General features: G+C 45.8%; 1 protein-coding gene across 1 annotated transcript; it reads right to left on the reverse strand.

Annotated features, from left to right (window-relative positions):
* Positions 1 to 475: 475 nt before the first annotated feature.
* On the reverse strand, positions 476 to 14,167 carry TDRD5 (tudor domain containing 5). The gene is made up of 11 exons (XM_059478470.1): positions 14,097 to 14,167; positions 13,488 to 13,700; positions 12,891 to 13,132; positions 11,411 to 11,950; positions 10,522 to 10,652; positions 7,442 to 7,647; positions 6,595 to 6,801; positions 6,057 to 6,123; positions 4,922 to 5,122; positions 3,898 to 4,057; positions 476 to 1,167 (listed from the first exon to the last, which is right to left on the reverse strand). Exons 1-10 carry the CDS (start codon positions 14,165 to 14,167, stop codon positions 3,902 to 3,904), a joined length of 2,034 nt encoding a protein of 677 aa, XP_059334453.1. The 3' UTR covers positions 476 to 1,167; positions 3,898 to 3,901.
* Between the last annotated feature and the right edge of the window lie 1,309 nt (positions 14,168 to 15,476).

A 15,476-nucleotide genomic window follows, 5' to 3' on the forward strand; every position in this document is an offset into this window, starting at 1 on the left:
TCTGACCAGCCACAGATTTTTGGTTTTTAGCTGTTTCACATCCCAAACCACCCTTAAATGCTGAAAAAAAAAGGGGAAGGACTAATACAATGGTTTGGGTTGGAAGAGAGCTTTAAAGCTCAACTAGTCCAACCCACAAATGTCTTATGCTGGGCTTTTACTCATTCCAGTATTGCTGCTAGTATAACTCAGCTTTTCTTAGTGGTTTGCAGAGGAAGATACCCCTGGCATGGTTCAGGTGGGCACAGAATGGCCCCTGAAGCCCTGAAGATGTGAGGAACACTCCAGGTACCAGCAAAGCCTGGATGCCAGCATTCCTAACCAGGGCACTTCTGTTTGCCCAGCTTGTCTCTGCATTAACACCCTTTAGGATCACTTGCCACAAGCAAGGAGCTACACAAACATGGTCAAGCTTCAGGCTCTCTCTCACTGCATTCCTCACAGATTTTATTCCATTTCTTTAAGATGAGATTCCTGACACTTTGTACACATGACATCCAACAAATTACAGCATCTTCTTCTCGGGGAAGGAAGTTTCTTCAGCTCTCCTCACAGCAAGGAGTGTGCAGAGCAGCCACTGTATCAAAAACCAAAATCACATCCCCACACAATGTCAAAAGAGCTCATGCACTGAAGGAAGGAGGGACGGGCAGCCAATTTCCCTCTCTTAAACTTAAAGGATACATAACACAATGTGACACTTGGATGTTCTCCTGAACCATTATATTAAAGAGCAGTAACTCAGTACACCACTGGTACAACAAAAACTTTTACCTGAAAGCAAAACTAACATTTATCACACATGCTGGGCACACCTGAGATATCACACTCCAGGTTTTTTCAAGGATTAAACGTTTCTGAACAAAAAAAAACAAAAAAAAACCAAAAAACAAACCCTGACAGCAGGGTCATACAGAGAGCCTGTGCTGCTCCAGACAGCCTTCCTTGGCAGCAGCTCCAGCTTGTCCCCTCCTATCACACCTTCCTTCTCAGGCTGGGCAGCCACTGAAGCAGGGAAGTGGCCAATCATGCAGCTGCCAACACTGCAGAGAGCAGGGCAGGAGGGACACACAGCTCCTGAGGTGGCCCTGGGTCACAGAGCCCAGAGCATGGCAGAGGCCAACCATGAGGCTCCTGGGAAGGTGTTGGTCTTCATGTTTGCTTCATCTGCATAAAGGAACACAGAAAAGAAAGATCAAAGCTACACAAGCAAATCCAAGAGCTCCAGAGTAGACTGAAATCCCTTCTGCCTGGACCTCACCAGGCCCTGGAAATAAGATTTGCTACTGCACACCTGTTTGATGAGTCTGATAGGTTTAATGCCAGGACCCCTCTCCTCCTGCTGCTGCACCTCCACTTCCCCAGAGGTGGGAAATCAGATGTGAACTCAGCAGGCTTTGTCTAGGGAACTCTAGAGAGAAACTTCCAAGGCATAAACAGCCACTGCCTTTGGCAAGGCACTTAATCCACCTTGTAAACTGAGCGACTCTTGTATGGGTGGTGTTAATTCTTCCATCACTTGGAAGATGGAAGGCAAGCACCCACACAGGGAACTCACAGGGTTTACAAAATGCTACGGTTGAGAGACTGGAGATTCAGTATGAAATGAACACTGGAGTAGAGAAACAAATACTTCTGCATGCAAGCAGCACAAAGCCCAGAAAAGAGAACAAAACCCAACAATAAGAGAACTAACCCTCAATTCATTTTGTTCCCATTACACAACCAGAAATTCATTTTGCTGCACAAAGGTCAACCCAACACATGGCATCCAGCTGTTTATTATTGTGGCATCTCCAGCCCACAGAACACCAACATTTCCATCTGCTCCAGCAGCACCAGCCTCAGGATACCCAAGAGGGGCTGCAAAACTCACAGCACAGTAACAGACTGCTCAACTTTCTGCCAGCTCATTTTGACTGATGAATCTGTTCATAGTGTCAAGGGGGCACAGCATGAATGGTCCAACAGTGGGATGGACTGTTCATAAAGTTGGGCCCTGCTGGAAAAACTTTCTATCTGATCTGGGTCATCTTGTCTCATTTCTGCTGGTTGCCTGGAGTAAATAAAGGAGGTGTAAAGGTTTTTCACTGACTTGACTAAGACAGCAGACACTGAGGACTCTCCAAGAGAATGAGGTGTCTGCAAATGTATGTAAAAAAAATAAAAATGAGAGGGTGCAATTAGAGCACACTCAGCTCATTAGCTGCCCTGATCTTAATTATCTCTCAAAATTTACAAAGAAGTGGAAGGTCAGCAAATGGATAATTAAAAAACCAGAACAACAAGACTACACAACAATATTCCCCCAGTCCAAAGGGCAGCTTTTCCTCCACAGCAAGCTGGAAGGAGCCACAGATTATTCAAAGACACAAGGCATTCTATCTCAGCAAAGAATTAACAGCTGTCTCATCTCTCAGCAGCCCCACGCACAACCAGTGATGGCAATGACAGAGGGAGTTCCTGCAAGAGGCAGGAGCTGAGTCAGAGGAAGCCCCTCTGCATTTTTGCTTAAGAATTCAAATTAAATTTACATTTCAGGGCTGCTCACTCATGTCTCAGCCACAGATGGGAGCTGATGTTTGTATTTTTTAGCTCAGTATGGAGGAGAAAACTAGTGAAATAAGAGACAAGCAGCAATTCAAGCACAGCTGTTCAAAACCTGGGTACTTGCTGTCTAGGCTGCTTCAGCTGTCAGGGCACAAGGGGACTGTGAGGCACTCCTGCAGCAGCAAGGATGGCTGGGCAGCAGGAATTCAGTGCTGACAGCATGCCAAGACAGGCATCAGTAGAGCCCAATTAGCCAACTACTCAGCTGGATACCAGCAGCCCACTGAAAACCTCTGCTTAACATGCAGGAAAAAATATCAGTGTTAGGACAAGGCTACAAGATGATTTTTAGATTATTTTTATCTCTTCTTGCCACCCACACCATTCCCACTGAGGGACAGGATGCATTTACATTCCTCTAGTCTCCAAATCACCACCTGTGTCTGACATTTATGGATCTTGCTTTAGGCAGCTAGGCAAGGAACTCTCCAGATTCCTGCATTTGAAACACAAACTCAAGATTTGCAGTCTTCCCCACTTTACCTTCTTCCAAACACACACAATAACAGGATGCTTTGTGTCTTTCAGCTCATTTGATAAACTGATAGAGCAAGGACATTAATATCCAAGACAGCTTACACAGAGTTTCTCTAGCACAGAAACCTTAAAAATCCTAGAAAAAAACCTAAAGAAAATGGGTACTTTACAAGTTACTAGCATTAGACTTGCTTTTACTGCTCTTTCAGAGCAGTGTCAGAAACAGCCCCAGAGCAGCCCCACTGCTGAAAACTTCAACATTGGCTTGACATTGGCTTGAAAGGTGTTTTGGTCCCTGTAGTAAAAAGTCTCATGAAAATACTACAGTTTAAATAACAGAAAAGGGGAGAGATCACCTGTAGACAAGTGCTCCTGGTGTTTCAATGGTACTGCCCCAGACTGCACTCAAGACCTGGGGTTTACTCTCTGCTCAAGCTCTGTTCAGCAGCTGATCAAACTGATAAATAGCCAAGGGCTTCCCTTTGAGCTTGCTCTGAAACCCCAGGTGTAAAGCACACACTTATGCTGTACTTTCACCTTTAGAGTTATTTTTTTAACAAACCTGTAGTTGTACAGGACCTTATCCCCAGCAACAATCAGGACTGCAAATCACTTCCTTTCAGGTCAGCTTAGGATGAGCAAGACCCTTTACTGCAAATATTCACCACAGCACTGGTGGACTTTCCCTGCATTTACAGACTACTACCCTGAATTATTACACATCCTTTGCCAAGGAGAGATCTAGGAGGGAAACACACTGCTGAGCCCTGGAGCTGATTTCATGGAATGACAGCTGTGCCAAACTCTCACCTGGTCACAGCTCAGCCCCATTCAGCTTCAAGGTTGCTGTTTCACTGTCTGCATCTCGAGATTGCTGCTGCAAGCGAAGGTCTGGCTCCACCACCTCAGCATTCCCCTGCTTTCCACTGGGCTGAACATACAAGGCTGAAGGATTCAGTTCCTCAAATTCCTAGAACAAACAAAAACCACACCACAACAGTAAAAAAACTTCTCATTGTAATTACCATAGAGAATAAAAGGATGCAGCAAATCTCTAACAGGTCAGCAAATGGGTGAAGGTGCACAACACCCAAGAGTTAGCTCCAAATTCTTGCAGAAATGGCTTTATTAAGAAAATCAACTCCTCTCTTGTCAGCAGCAAAATTTCTCAGCAAAGCCCCTCTCCCCCAAAATTGGGCCTACACATGCAAAGATACCATGACAGGATCTAATCCTGCCAGAACATGCATTCTGCATCTGCTGAATAAAACAGATTCACTCCAGGCTGTAATACTCAGCTTTCTGCTGAAATACAAAATCATGGCAGTTCCTTTCCAAGGGTTTGCACAATCCACACAGTTCTTACTAGAAGTGAGCTGAGACATGCAAACAATGCCACAGGTAAGCCTAAAGCACAAATGATCTGACTTACAACTGGTGTGACAACAGGCAATTACCACGGTTATGCCATCCAGCACTGTACATTTCACTGGCAAAATATGACAGTTTGTAAACCAAAACCATTTCCATATCAACTTTTAATCCATTGCTAGAAGACAGGCTGAACACAGTTTGTTCTCCTAAACAGAACATCTCTGCTGTACCATCAGACCCCACCTTAACCAAAAAGCAAGCTGTCCACATAGAGTTGGACACTGGGATGCAGTCACAAAATCAAAAGCTACAGGAAAGCAGGGAATACCAGTTTTGCTCTTCACAAAACCACTTGCTTCAAGGTAAGAATCTTCTCATTAAGAACCTTCCCATTTACAGGCACCCAAGCAGGGATCCTTCCCTTCCCCTTCCCTTCAGCAGCACTGGCCTCTTCCCTCACCTGGGAAGGGATGTTCTCCCCACAGACATCAGCATATCCCATATCCCTGAGGACAGAGTGGAAGTAGACATCCTCCTTGGTGGATGTGTCACACAGGAAGAGGTACAGAACACCATCCACATATTCATCCACCACGCCCACGAGCTCCTTGAAGCGACAGAGGTGCTTGAACAGGAGAATTGCTGCACTGGACCACGTACCCTGAAGAGGAAACAGTGTAAAGTTATCATAAACAGAACAATATCCAACACCTGAGACTTCTCCTTGTGGTGGCCACTTGTCAAAAGCCAGCTGAGCTAGGCCAGGCTAGTGACAAATACAGGAAAGTCAGACAGACAAGCTTCCCAGCATGAAACTAAACCAAACTATCCAAAGCCTGCAATTCTCATTACACTGGGAATGCCCTTTCACCCTAAATACCTACTTCCAAACACAGCTCCATGGCATTCACCAGTGATTTTATCCCAATTGCCTAAAATACAGTTGTTTGTTGGGTTTTCTTTCCTACTTCCTGGAATCACAACATTAAAATCTCAACACTTACAAACATTAAAGGTATTAAAAGTCAGTAAGGTGCTGCTAAGCCTCACCACAAGCAAAACTGTGATTAACCTTCAAAACCCAGGGGAAATAGCTTTTTAAAAGCAACATCCTTAAAAACACACACAGGCAGCAACTCTGCTCACATGCTTTCCTTCAGAGATTGTATTTCTCAGGCTTCCTGACCAAGAAGTTTTCCATCACAGAAAAACTTTCTTATGACCTCTGTAACTCTGGCTGTGCATCTAACCAACTCACTTAAAGCTCTGTTACAGAATAAGTTTTTAAAACAGAGGCTTCAGAAGGACCTTGGGGAACTACTGGCAGGGAGAGGAAAATGTTTGCTGTGCTGCTTCACAGTAGCCATCTGTTTCTGCAGGAATATAAGCAGGAATGCTCTGATGGCAAGGAAAGCACTGAAAGGGTGATTGCTTGTAGAGCAGACACCCAGCACACTCTGCTGAATGTCACAGCACTAATTCTGCTGTAAATATCAACAGGACCTGACTTCCTCCAAATGAAGGAGAAAAAGACAACCTCTACTTGATAACTCCTCTACAGATGTCAAGAAACAAAACTGCATGTGGACACCTACCTCCACAGGTTTTACCCATGCCAAGGAACACGGGATGGCCTGAGCAGGGAGCTTCAAGTAGTGCCACCTAAAATACAAAGCAAAATCATTACAGCAAAAGCAGGGATCAATCAGCAGAACTTCCTCCCCTTCTGGGTTTTACTACCAGTTGAGGAATGCCAAAGCAACATCAGAAAACACTCCATACCCAGAGAATGGGCACAGCAAAACCAGCAATAACAACTGGTCCCTTATTCATTCCCTGGCCCAAGCACATTCCCATCAAAATCCCTTGTGGAGACAAAGTTACAAATAGAAAACCATTAATTTTGAACTAAATAATGCCAACAGCCAGGCATGAGGAGAGGCAAATGAGGGGGAAGACACAAATATGGAAAATATTCAAAAACCATCTCAGCATGGTCATAGGCAGCCTGTTCTGGACAGCCCCACTGCAGCAGGGAGCTTGGACAGGATGACCTCCAGAAACCTAATCCAACCTAATCCAATCCAACCACAGCTGTTCTGCAATTCTGCTGCCCATGGGTAATTCACTTACTTGAGGAATCTCAGCCAAGACTTCTGGACAATCTGGAGGTGTCCATAGTCTGCATAGAACACCTCCACCTCCTGGTCATTGATCACACGGTGGATGATGACACGGTACCACCACTTGGAGACCATGACACAGCACAGCTGCCCAGGCCTCACTGCAGACTCAGGCATGATGTATTTATCAGAAGCAACTTTGTGTGAGTAAACATGTCTGTAAAAGATGACAGTGGGAAACCAGCCTTAGGAGGATGCAGGAGATGAAAAAGGACCAAAAGAATTCTGACTTTAAAAAGTCCCCATGACATGAATTTTCAAAATTTGTTTTAATAGACCCTTTATATCTCTGTTCTGCCACACTTAAACTGAAATGGGAATTAAATTGCAACCCCAAACTTTTAACATTTGAACAATACTCTTGGGGTCCAACAAAAAGTTAGTTAATGGGGATTAATGAGAGGCTAAACACAGACATCCTCATCATTACTTTTTTCCCATTACCTTGACACATCAGCATTTCTCATGAACCAGGTTCTGCAGTACTGGCCCAGGTGCAGTGTTGGAGGTGGAAGTGAAAGCCTTAACTGAGCACATTAGCAACAGCTGCACAGACAAGGCAGGAACCCTCCAAGCTCCTTTCCATAACCCTTCCAGGCTTACAAAGCTCAGAACTGCCAGGACACAGACAAACCACAGCAACTGCTGGTGACCACACTTATTGCTTGCTAGTTAAAAGGATGCACATTTTGAGCAGTGTTTCAGGACAGCATCTCTGTAGCAAGTCAGGAAGCCAGCAGAGACCATCACCAATGCCCTGCTCCCTCAGCACAAACACTGCCACAGCATGCTCCCACCTCATCTCAAACATCAGATCCTGCAGTTTATAGGATGCTTCTGTGCTGCAGACGTGGATGTAGAACTGGCTGGGAGAGACGACGAACTCCACAATGACTCCCACCAAGCACCTGCTCTTCAGAGGAGGCAAACTGCACAGGCTTCTGTCCTGAACAGCATCTGGAGGGATTTCTGGAGTCACTGGAAACTGCTCAAGACCTTGATGCTACAAGGGGATAAGGGGGAGGTGGCACTCAGATGTCTCATCATGCACTGAACACACATAATTGGCCTTTCCATTAATTTAAAAAATAGTTCTGCTTTCCTGGGGAACTTGTGAATTACTGAGTATCAGAGAAACACAACAAATTGGGCAAACTTGGAGGAAAACTTTCCCTGTGATAGAAACAATCATTTTCACACTCTCTTTCTTTCTTCCCTCCAGTGTTAAGAGGGGTGCAACAAAAATACCTTGCTCATACTCCTGCAAGGAATAAAGGAGAGGAATTGAAGTCAGGTCACATATTTAGACAAAAGCAGTGAATGACTATTGCCTGAAATGCAAAACAAAATCAAACCCCAAACCCAACCCACCTCTTAGATGGATTTTATTGAAAAGGTATTGTTTCTATATTCCATAACCATGAAAAAGTACATGATTGAACCTGCAAAACCATCTGAAAATGATTCTGAAGTGACAGAAGACATGAATACATCCCACTTTCACACTAGAGCTACTTCCCAAAGACAAAACCAGTCAAAATCTACAATTTCTGTTCTTCTCTCACTTTAGACACATTTGTACAAGTGAGCTCTTCAAACAGCTTTCAATTTTTCATTATTCTAACTGCTGAAAACATTCTTTCACTTGAAGTAGTATGGACGGGAGCCTTAATCCAACATCAGCTACTTTCACTGCCTCAAGAGCTTTCCTTTGTGCCAGCAGACAGCACTTCTCCAATGATTTAAAGTGAAAACCACTTCAATTTTTACTTATTGTGAGCACAGTACAAATTATCACTGCATCAAACATCAGGCAAGGTGTGGGCAATTCATATTCCAGCACACTTCCTGTTGCTTATTTCTAAATTCAGCTGCAAACAACGGGGTTTTGCAATAGTGGCTCTCTTAATCACTTTGTGAAGGTGCAGATCACAGAATCATAGCATATTTTGAGTTAGAAGGCACCCACAAGGATCAAAGTCCAGCTCCTAGAGCTGCAATGCACCACCCCAAGAATCCTACCACGTGCCTGAGAGGATTTTCCACATGTTTCTTGAATTCTGGCAGGCTTGGTGCTGTGACCACTTCCCTGGTGTCTCCTTCTGCAGACTGAGTAAAGCCCTCAATTCTTTTGGAGCTAGAAATTTTTACTAAAACCTTTGAGTTAAACAGCGAGTTAACATTTTTGAGTCTAGGGGCAACTGAGGGAATTCTGATCTGAGCAGCAGCATCACCTCTAAAAACCCCTTACAAATTTCACAAACTTCCTCTGTGCAGTCCCTGTGAATGGTGGCATTTTTAAGTGGCAATTTTGCTCTGATGAAGCTCTCCAGGTCAGACTGTTAAGGACACACATGAGCTTTATATGCTTGCTCACATATTGTTAGTGACAACAGACATTTATTTGAAAGACTTGGGGGATGTGCACTTGAAAAGAAGCTCACAAAATGCAACAAAGCTATCAAGAGATAAAGCAAGTGTACACAGTGTAAAATCAGGCTTTGTAAGAGGTATGACTTGCAAGAGAGGCTGACTCCTTGCTCCAAGCTGGACTGGCAGCTGCCAAGAGTGGTGTGAGTGGCACTTCTCATGGCAGCAAGAAAAAGCTCCTGAGAGCAGCAGCTCTGTCTCCTTTATCCTCTTGGAGCTGAACAGATGGACTCAGCACTTGTGCCCCATCTGACCCTGAAAACACTTCCAGGACACCTGGCAGCAGGGCAGGGATCAGGTTGCATCTTTCCCCTCTACCTTGCAGCATCCTGATGAAAAAATGTCCACTGCACACCCAAGCAAACGCATTCTAAACTGCTTTCCTCCTCTTGAGAGCTTTTTAAAAAACAAAACAGCACACTTGTTGTTTCATAACAATGAGTTGTACAAACATCTTGCAAGTCTTGTCTTGACAGGATCTTTAAATGGTCTGCAGTACCTAGGAACAAAAATCTGGGGCTACCTAGACCATATCCCCTCTTTCACTGCCTTCACACAATCAGACTGGGGTTTGACCCAGGGAAATTCCCTGTGGAACTCATCACCCCTAACTAAAATCTCTTTAAAGGATCAGAACAGGCTGCCAAAAATCTCACAAGTGCTACACAAAGTCCAACTCCTAGCTCCAGGCTGCCAAGCTCATTAGAACACAAAACACCAAAGTCAGGAAGAACCCTTGGGATTATTTCCCTACCTCTAGCTCCAGCTGTACAGCTGGGTATAGCCACAAGACAAGCTTGGCAGAGGAAACAACTCTAAGCAGGAGGATTTTCCTGAGAAAAAGAAGCCCTAAAGATGCTCAAAAGAAAAAAAAATAAAGGAGGGACAAACAAACTGCCAAAAAGATTTGGCAGTTCGAAGCCTCTGCACTGCTATTCTCCAGCCCTTTCTAAAACCACACTGCTAAACAAAACAAAATAATGATAATTTCCTACCAGATAACAGACTTGAGACTGCAGGAATCAAAGTCACTGAGGAACATTCCCCAGCTCTGTCAAACTGGCTGACACTGAAGCCCTGTCAACAGCAGCAGGGGAAATCTCACACAACTGGTCTCACAACAAAGTTATCAAAGTCCAGTTACAAGTAACTACACCAAAAGGTATCACCACTCTTGTAAGCCAGCAAGATAACACCTAACTGGCCTGGATGAACTGATAGACCTCAAGATCAGCAGAACATCAGAAAAAGACTGACTCTGGATGGCACATAAAGCCATCCACCAGGTAACTGTGAGTCTGCTTGCCTCCAGAGACATCTAAAACAAAAGTCTGGAAGCAGCCGTGCCTCAACAATGCAAACTCAACAGAAACAAAGAGAGTAAAAAAGAGAATCACCCCTGGAAACTGACATGAAAAATCTGCAGATCATTTGTCCAGCCACTTACCTGTTTGAGGTGATCACCCAAATCTACTGCTGGTGTTTGCACTGGCTCTGAATCCATCAGAGTTGCTGCCTGGCAGCAGCTCTTTGTCTCACAGGTGGGCTCCAAAGAAGGCACCTCAGCTGCAGATGCTGCTGCAAAGACAATAATTTGGTGTTATTCTTTGTTGGACTGATACAGTGTTGCAGATTAAGCAGAAAGGGAAAACATAAAAAATGGAAGTCTGAAAGCATTAGTGTTGTTTTCCTCAATACTTGTAGCATTCACAGCCACCACACTAATGAGGATTCACTGTGTCAGCAAGTTAAAACAAAACAAGAATCCTTCAGAATCCTCTTGTAAGCAAGCTGAAGGTTAAAATCCATTGCTAGAGTAATGTTAAAATATATTTTCCCTTCAAAAGCTGTGAATTTGGGAGGAACTGTATGTGATTATCCACCCTCTCCCATAAGCTTTATGGGAATGATGAGGGCATCTGCAATCCTGTCTCTTTCAGGCCAGTGCTAAACCTTCAGTCTCAACAAGTGTGTGGCAAAAGCTTTAGCAGCCTGCAGAGCAGACATTGAGAAGATCCTTTTTCACCTATCACCTGGAATGACTAGAAATTCCTACACACACACTCAGCAAGTCCATACTCTGAGTGGGTTAATCAGCCCTCCTTTCACCCCACACCACAAAACAGTGCCAAAAACCTTCCTGGAAATTCTCTGCTACCAAGACAACTGCCTTGTGAGAGCTGCTTCTGCAGCACTCAACAGCCCTTCTGTGCCAAAGCCCAGGGGAATCAGGACTTCTGCAGCAACTGCAAATGCAGCAACAGAAACTTGAAAGGCAGTTGCTTGGTCATAGAGTTGGAAGAGCTGGGGGCTTTCATTTAAACACACCACCTCACCTTGCAGCATCTCTTCTTCCTGAGGCTCACCTTGAGGCCCCTTTTCCTCCTGAGCCTCACCTTGAGGCACCTCTTCTTCCTCAGCTTCACTCCGAGGCATCTCCTCTTCCTCAGCCTCACTTTGAGGCACCACTTGCTGCTCTATCTTGCTTGCCAAGTACTTCCTCAGGACCAGCAAGGAACCTGCCTTTGTTTGCTCAACAGCAATGGAATCAGACACGCTCCTGAGGACTTCAAACACGGACAGAAATCCGTACTGCCTGTACTGGAACGCCCGGCCAAAGCGTCGGAGGAAAGCCTTGTCCAAGTCTGCCAGCAGGAGTGGTGAGGAGCTCAGCAGGTCCTGCAGCTCAGCCTTCACCATTGCTGGCAGGACAGGAGTCCCAGCACTCAGGGTATGGAAACTCTGTGGATTTTTAGAGTACTTAGTGGGAAAAGGAGAATTTGCCTTTGTGGCGGTTTTCTTTGATGTCTTGCGTGTCTTTACTTTCTGGTTGGCAACCAGCCTGGCAATCCCTTTGGTGGAGTCATCTGCAATGGCTACAACAGAAAGAAATAAACAGACAACCAGAACAATGAACTGTTAAAAGCTCTACGCTGGCAAAGCTCCTCTTCATCCTTTCTTTCCTCCTCTCCACACCCCTTCCAGAAGCACCTGACTCCTTCAAAAGCAATCACACTAAACCATGGCAGCCATTTCCAGCAACCTTGCCCTTTGCAGACTGGACTGAACTATTTTTAAAAGCCAACAACCAGTTTGCACCCTCATCCCTAGAAATTCAGACCAGGCAGGAAGGCAGGTCAAATTCTTGGATGCAGGATCACAAACAAAAACCAAGCTGCTGAGAGTTTTGCTGGGAAAGCAGAATTACAGTAAACTCTCTCTACAGAGCACCCCCTGCCCAAAGGTCTCCCTGCAGAACAGCTCAGGTCTTTTCCAAGCTTCTAAACAACTTTTTCTTGTGTTACTGTAGCACCCAAAAAGCCCCCAACCATTTCACCCTTCCCAATCAACTCTTTGCAACTGCCACTTGTTGTCGCAACTTTTCCTCAAAGAAAAAGAAAATGAGAAAGGTTCTTTGATACAAGCTAAGCTTCCTATGGGGTCAGGTACAGAAACCTTCACAGCTTCTCTCAAGAAGCCCCATCCCTAGTTTTGGCTCCTGCTGTAGCTTGCATTTACAGGAAAAACTGATACTTATCAGTGTACACATAAGGAAATGTTATGTCAGTTTCTAAACCAAGTGCAAAGTGAAAAATTGTACAAAAATAACTAGAAGCATGGGTGACTTTTTTAGGAGGGAAGAACATCAAAGTCTTAAAAGACAGATCAAAATACAAGAAGAAATAGCAAAGACAAAAAAAAAAAAAACCAGAGTCGTATGAGAAACAGATGAAGAGATATGCACATGTGAACCTCGCTTCATTCCAGTATGAGGCTCCAAACAACTCTCCCACCCATTTGGAAACAAAAACTCACCTTTGAGGATTAAAGCACCATTCTTAGAAGAACAGATCTGGACAACTTCAGGCATTTGTGTCACCAGCTCCAGGGTGGACTGGAAGCCCAGGTCACGCAGAGGGAGAGGTTTGCAGACCATGGCCATGTACTGCTCCTCCAGCTGCTCCGGCGTCAGGCCCGCCTTGGCAGCGATCAGCATGGCCCTCACCTCCTTCTTCAGCACCTCCATCAGCTGCGCCTGCTGCTTCGACGCCTCCGTACTGAAGGGGAACACAAACAAGAGATGACAACTTGCACCACAGCTGTTTGTAACCACGTGCAATTTTAGCTTTTCCCACTTAGCCCCTGAAAGCTGGCAGCAGGTTGACAAACAACTCCTGAATTCACTTGCCAGCATCCCTGGAGTTTAATGCACCCTTAAACCTCTGCGAGCACAGACACCCTGCACGTCCACAATGCTGCCCGAGGACACCCCACCCACCGCCGGCGACAGTGCTCATCGCAGAACCCCCCCAGAAAACGCAGGGGATCTCCCCTCAGCCTCGCAGAGTCTCTATCCCCACAGACATCCCCGTTCCCCTCAGCCCACGCCGGCACCCCCGTGCCCACACGCACGGTGCCATCGCTGCGGCCTCGCCGTGCGCCTGCGCGGCGCCTTTCCCGCCTTTGGGGCGCGAGGGCGGGGCGGGGCCGCTCCTCGTCCCCTCACGCCGGCCGGGGCCGCCATTGCTACGCCGCTGAGGGGGAGCGGTCGGCACCGCCCTCGGCGCTGAGGTGGGATGGGCTTTCCGCTGCCACGCCCCGGCCGGGGGAAGTTGCTCCTGTCTTCTTCAAAAAGGAAAAAAAAAAAAAAAAAGAAAAAAGAAGAAAAAACCCAAATGATTGGAGAAGATCTCTGAGATGATCGAGTTCGACCCAACACCACGACGTCAGCTAGACCAGAGCACCGAGTGTTATGTCCAGTCTTTCCTTAAACACCTTCAGGTGATGGCCCCGCCTCCCTGGGCAGCCTGTTCCAATGTCTAACCACTCCTTGCCGTGAAGAAATTTCTCCCTAGTTCAACTCAAACCTCTCCAGGTGCAGCTGGAGAGTGTGTCCCTTTGTCCTATCTCTGATGGCCTGACCTGGCTACACCCTGCCGTGATTGTGCTTTTATAGGGTGGTGAGGTCTCCCCTGAGCCTCATTTTCTCCAGAGTGAGCTCCCCACAGCTCCCTCGGCTACTCATCAGGCTTGTGCTCCAGACCCTTCCCCACCTCCACTGCCCTTCTCTGGCCTTGCTCCAGAACCTCCATGTCCTACTGTTATTAAGAAGAGTCTTGTATTTTGTAAGAGGAGTCTTGTAAGGAGCCTTTATGGGGTTTTTTGTCCCATCTAAGAGAAAAATCCACAATGGAGACACAAAAAGCATGTTAGGAAATAGCCACACACTGAACAGGACCAGTTCCTTCAACATAACAATATTTAAAACCAGATGTGGTTATTAAGAGGAGTCTTGTATTTTTTTTCAGTCCCATCTGAGAGGAAAATCCACGGAGGAGACATTGACTTTCCAGAGGTTACAGTCTGTAGTTAAAGAGGGGTTCAATGGCTGTTTCCTAAGGGCTCACAGAAATCTGAGAAACCCCCTCAACTGCACAGCTGATTTCCACATAGGAGTACTTTTCAGACTAAAGCAGGAGCTGAACCAGTGAATTTTGGGACACTCATCAGCATGTGCTCTCAAAAAATCTCCTTGTTTCAAAAGTTAGCAATGAAACACATCTGCCAGGCATGGTGGAGTCAGGACCCACTGGTTGAATAAAACATGAGACAAAACCAGCATGTTGCAGGTTTGGAGGTTCAACATGCCAGGGTGCTTTTGACGAGACACCAAGTGGAATCCAGAACCAGACCTGAGCTGCCTTTTGCTGTTGCTGCTTAAAACACCACGTGCCTTTTCTGCAGCTGGAGACCACCTCTGCCAGTCCCATGTTGGCCAAGTGATAAACACAAAGTGAAAAAGGGTTCTGAAGCACTTCCAAAGAATATATAATGTATAAAATTATTAATTACACCCAACTTTTCTCTGCCTTTAGCCCTTTCCATCCATCACTTCCCTGGTGACCTGCTGACACAGCACCCAGCCCAGCAGAGAAAGCAGGCAGCTGCTGCTCCTGCCCTCCCTGCCTGCAATATCCTGACTCCAGGTGGAGCACAAGTCTCCAATAAAACAGGAATCTGTGGAAAAACAAGATCAGCACCTCCCCAGCTGTCTTCCAGCTGCCCCCAGCCACTCCTCCACACCAGGGACTGGAATCCCTGAGCTCAGCCCTGCCCTGCTTTACGTCCCAGGTGTGTCTTCCTTTCTACAGTGTAATTTCTAGCCAGGTGCTGATTTCTTTAATAGTTGGTGACTTTTTAGTGTTTCTTCCACATATTTCTGCAGATGTCAACAGAGGCTGAGCAGCATGAAAAGAGAAAGCTCCTGTGTTTGCTCTGCCATGCTCCTGCTGTGGAAAACTAGGGAGGCATTTAGGCACCAACTGTTTTGGCAATTTACAATTCAACAGCTCTAACTCTGTGATGGCTCCCATATTAATATGAGGAAAGCTGGGAATCACT

Source organism: Ammospiza nelsoni, chromosome 9, assembly GCF_027579445.1.
Source record: "Ammospiza nelsoni isolate bAmmNel1 chromosome 9, bAmmNel1.pri, whole genome shotgun sequence".
Lineage (NCBI taxonomy): Eukaryota > Metazoa > Chordata > Aves > Passeriformes > Passerellidae > Ammospiza > Ammospiza nelsoni.

Coding starts and splice junctions, on each gene's coding strand:
- TDRD5 (XM_059478470.1), bottom strand. CDS start 14,167: ATGGAGGTTCTGGAGCAAGGCCAGAGAAGGGCAGTGGAGGTGGGGAAG. Junction 11,951..12,890: donor TGGTGCTTTAATCCTCAAAG/GTGAGTTTTTGT, acceptor TTTCTGTTGTAG/CCATTGCAGATGACTCCACC. Junction 10,653..11,410: donor GGAAGAAGAGATGCTGCAAG/GTGAGGTGGTGT, acceptor TTGTCTTTGCAG/CAGCATCTGCAGCTGAGGTG.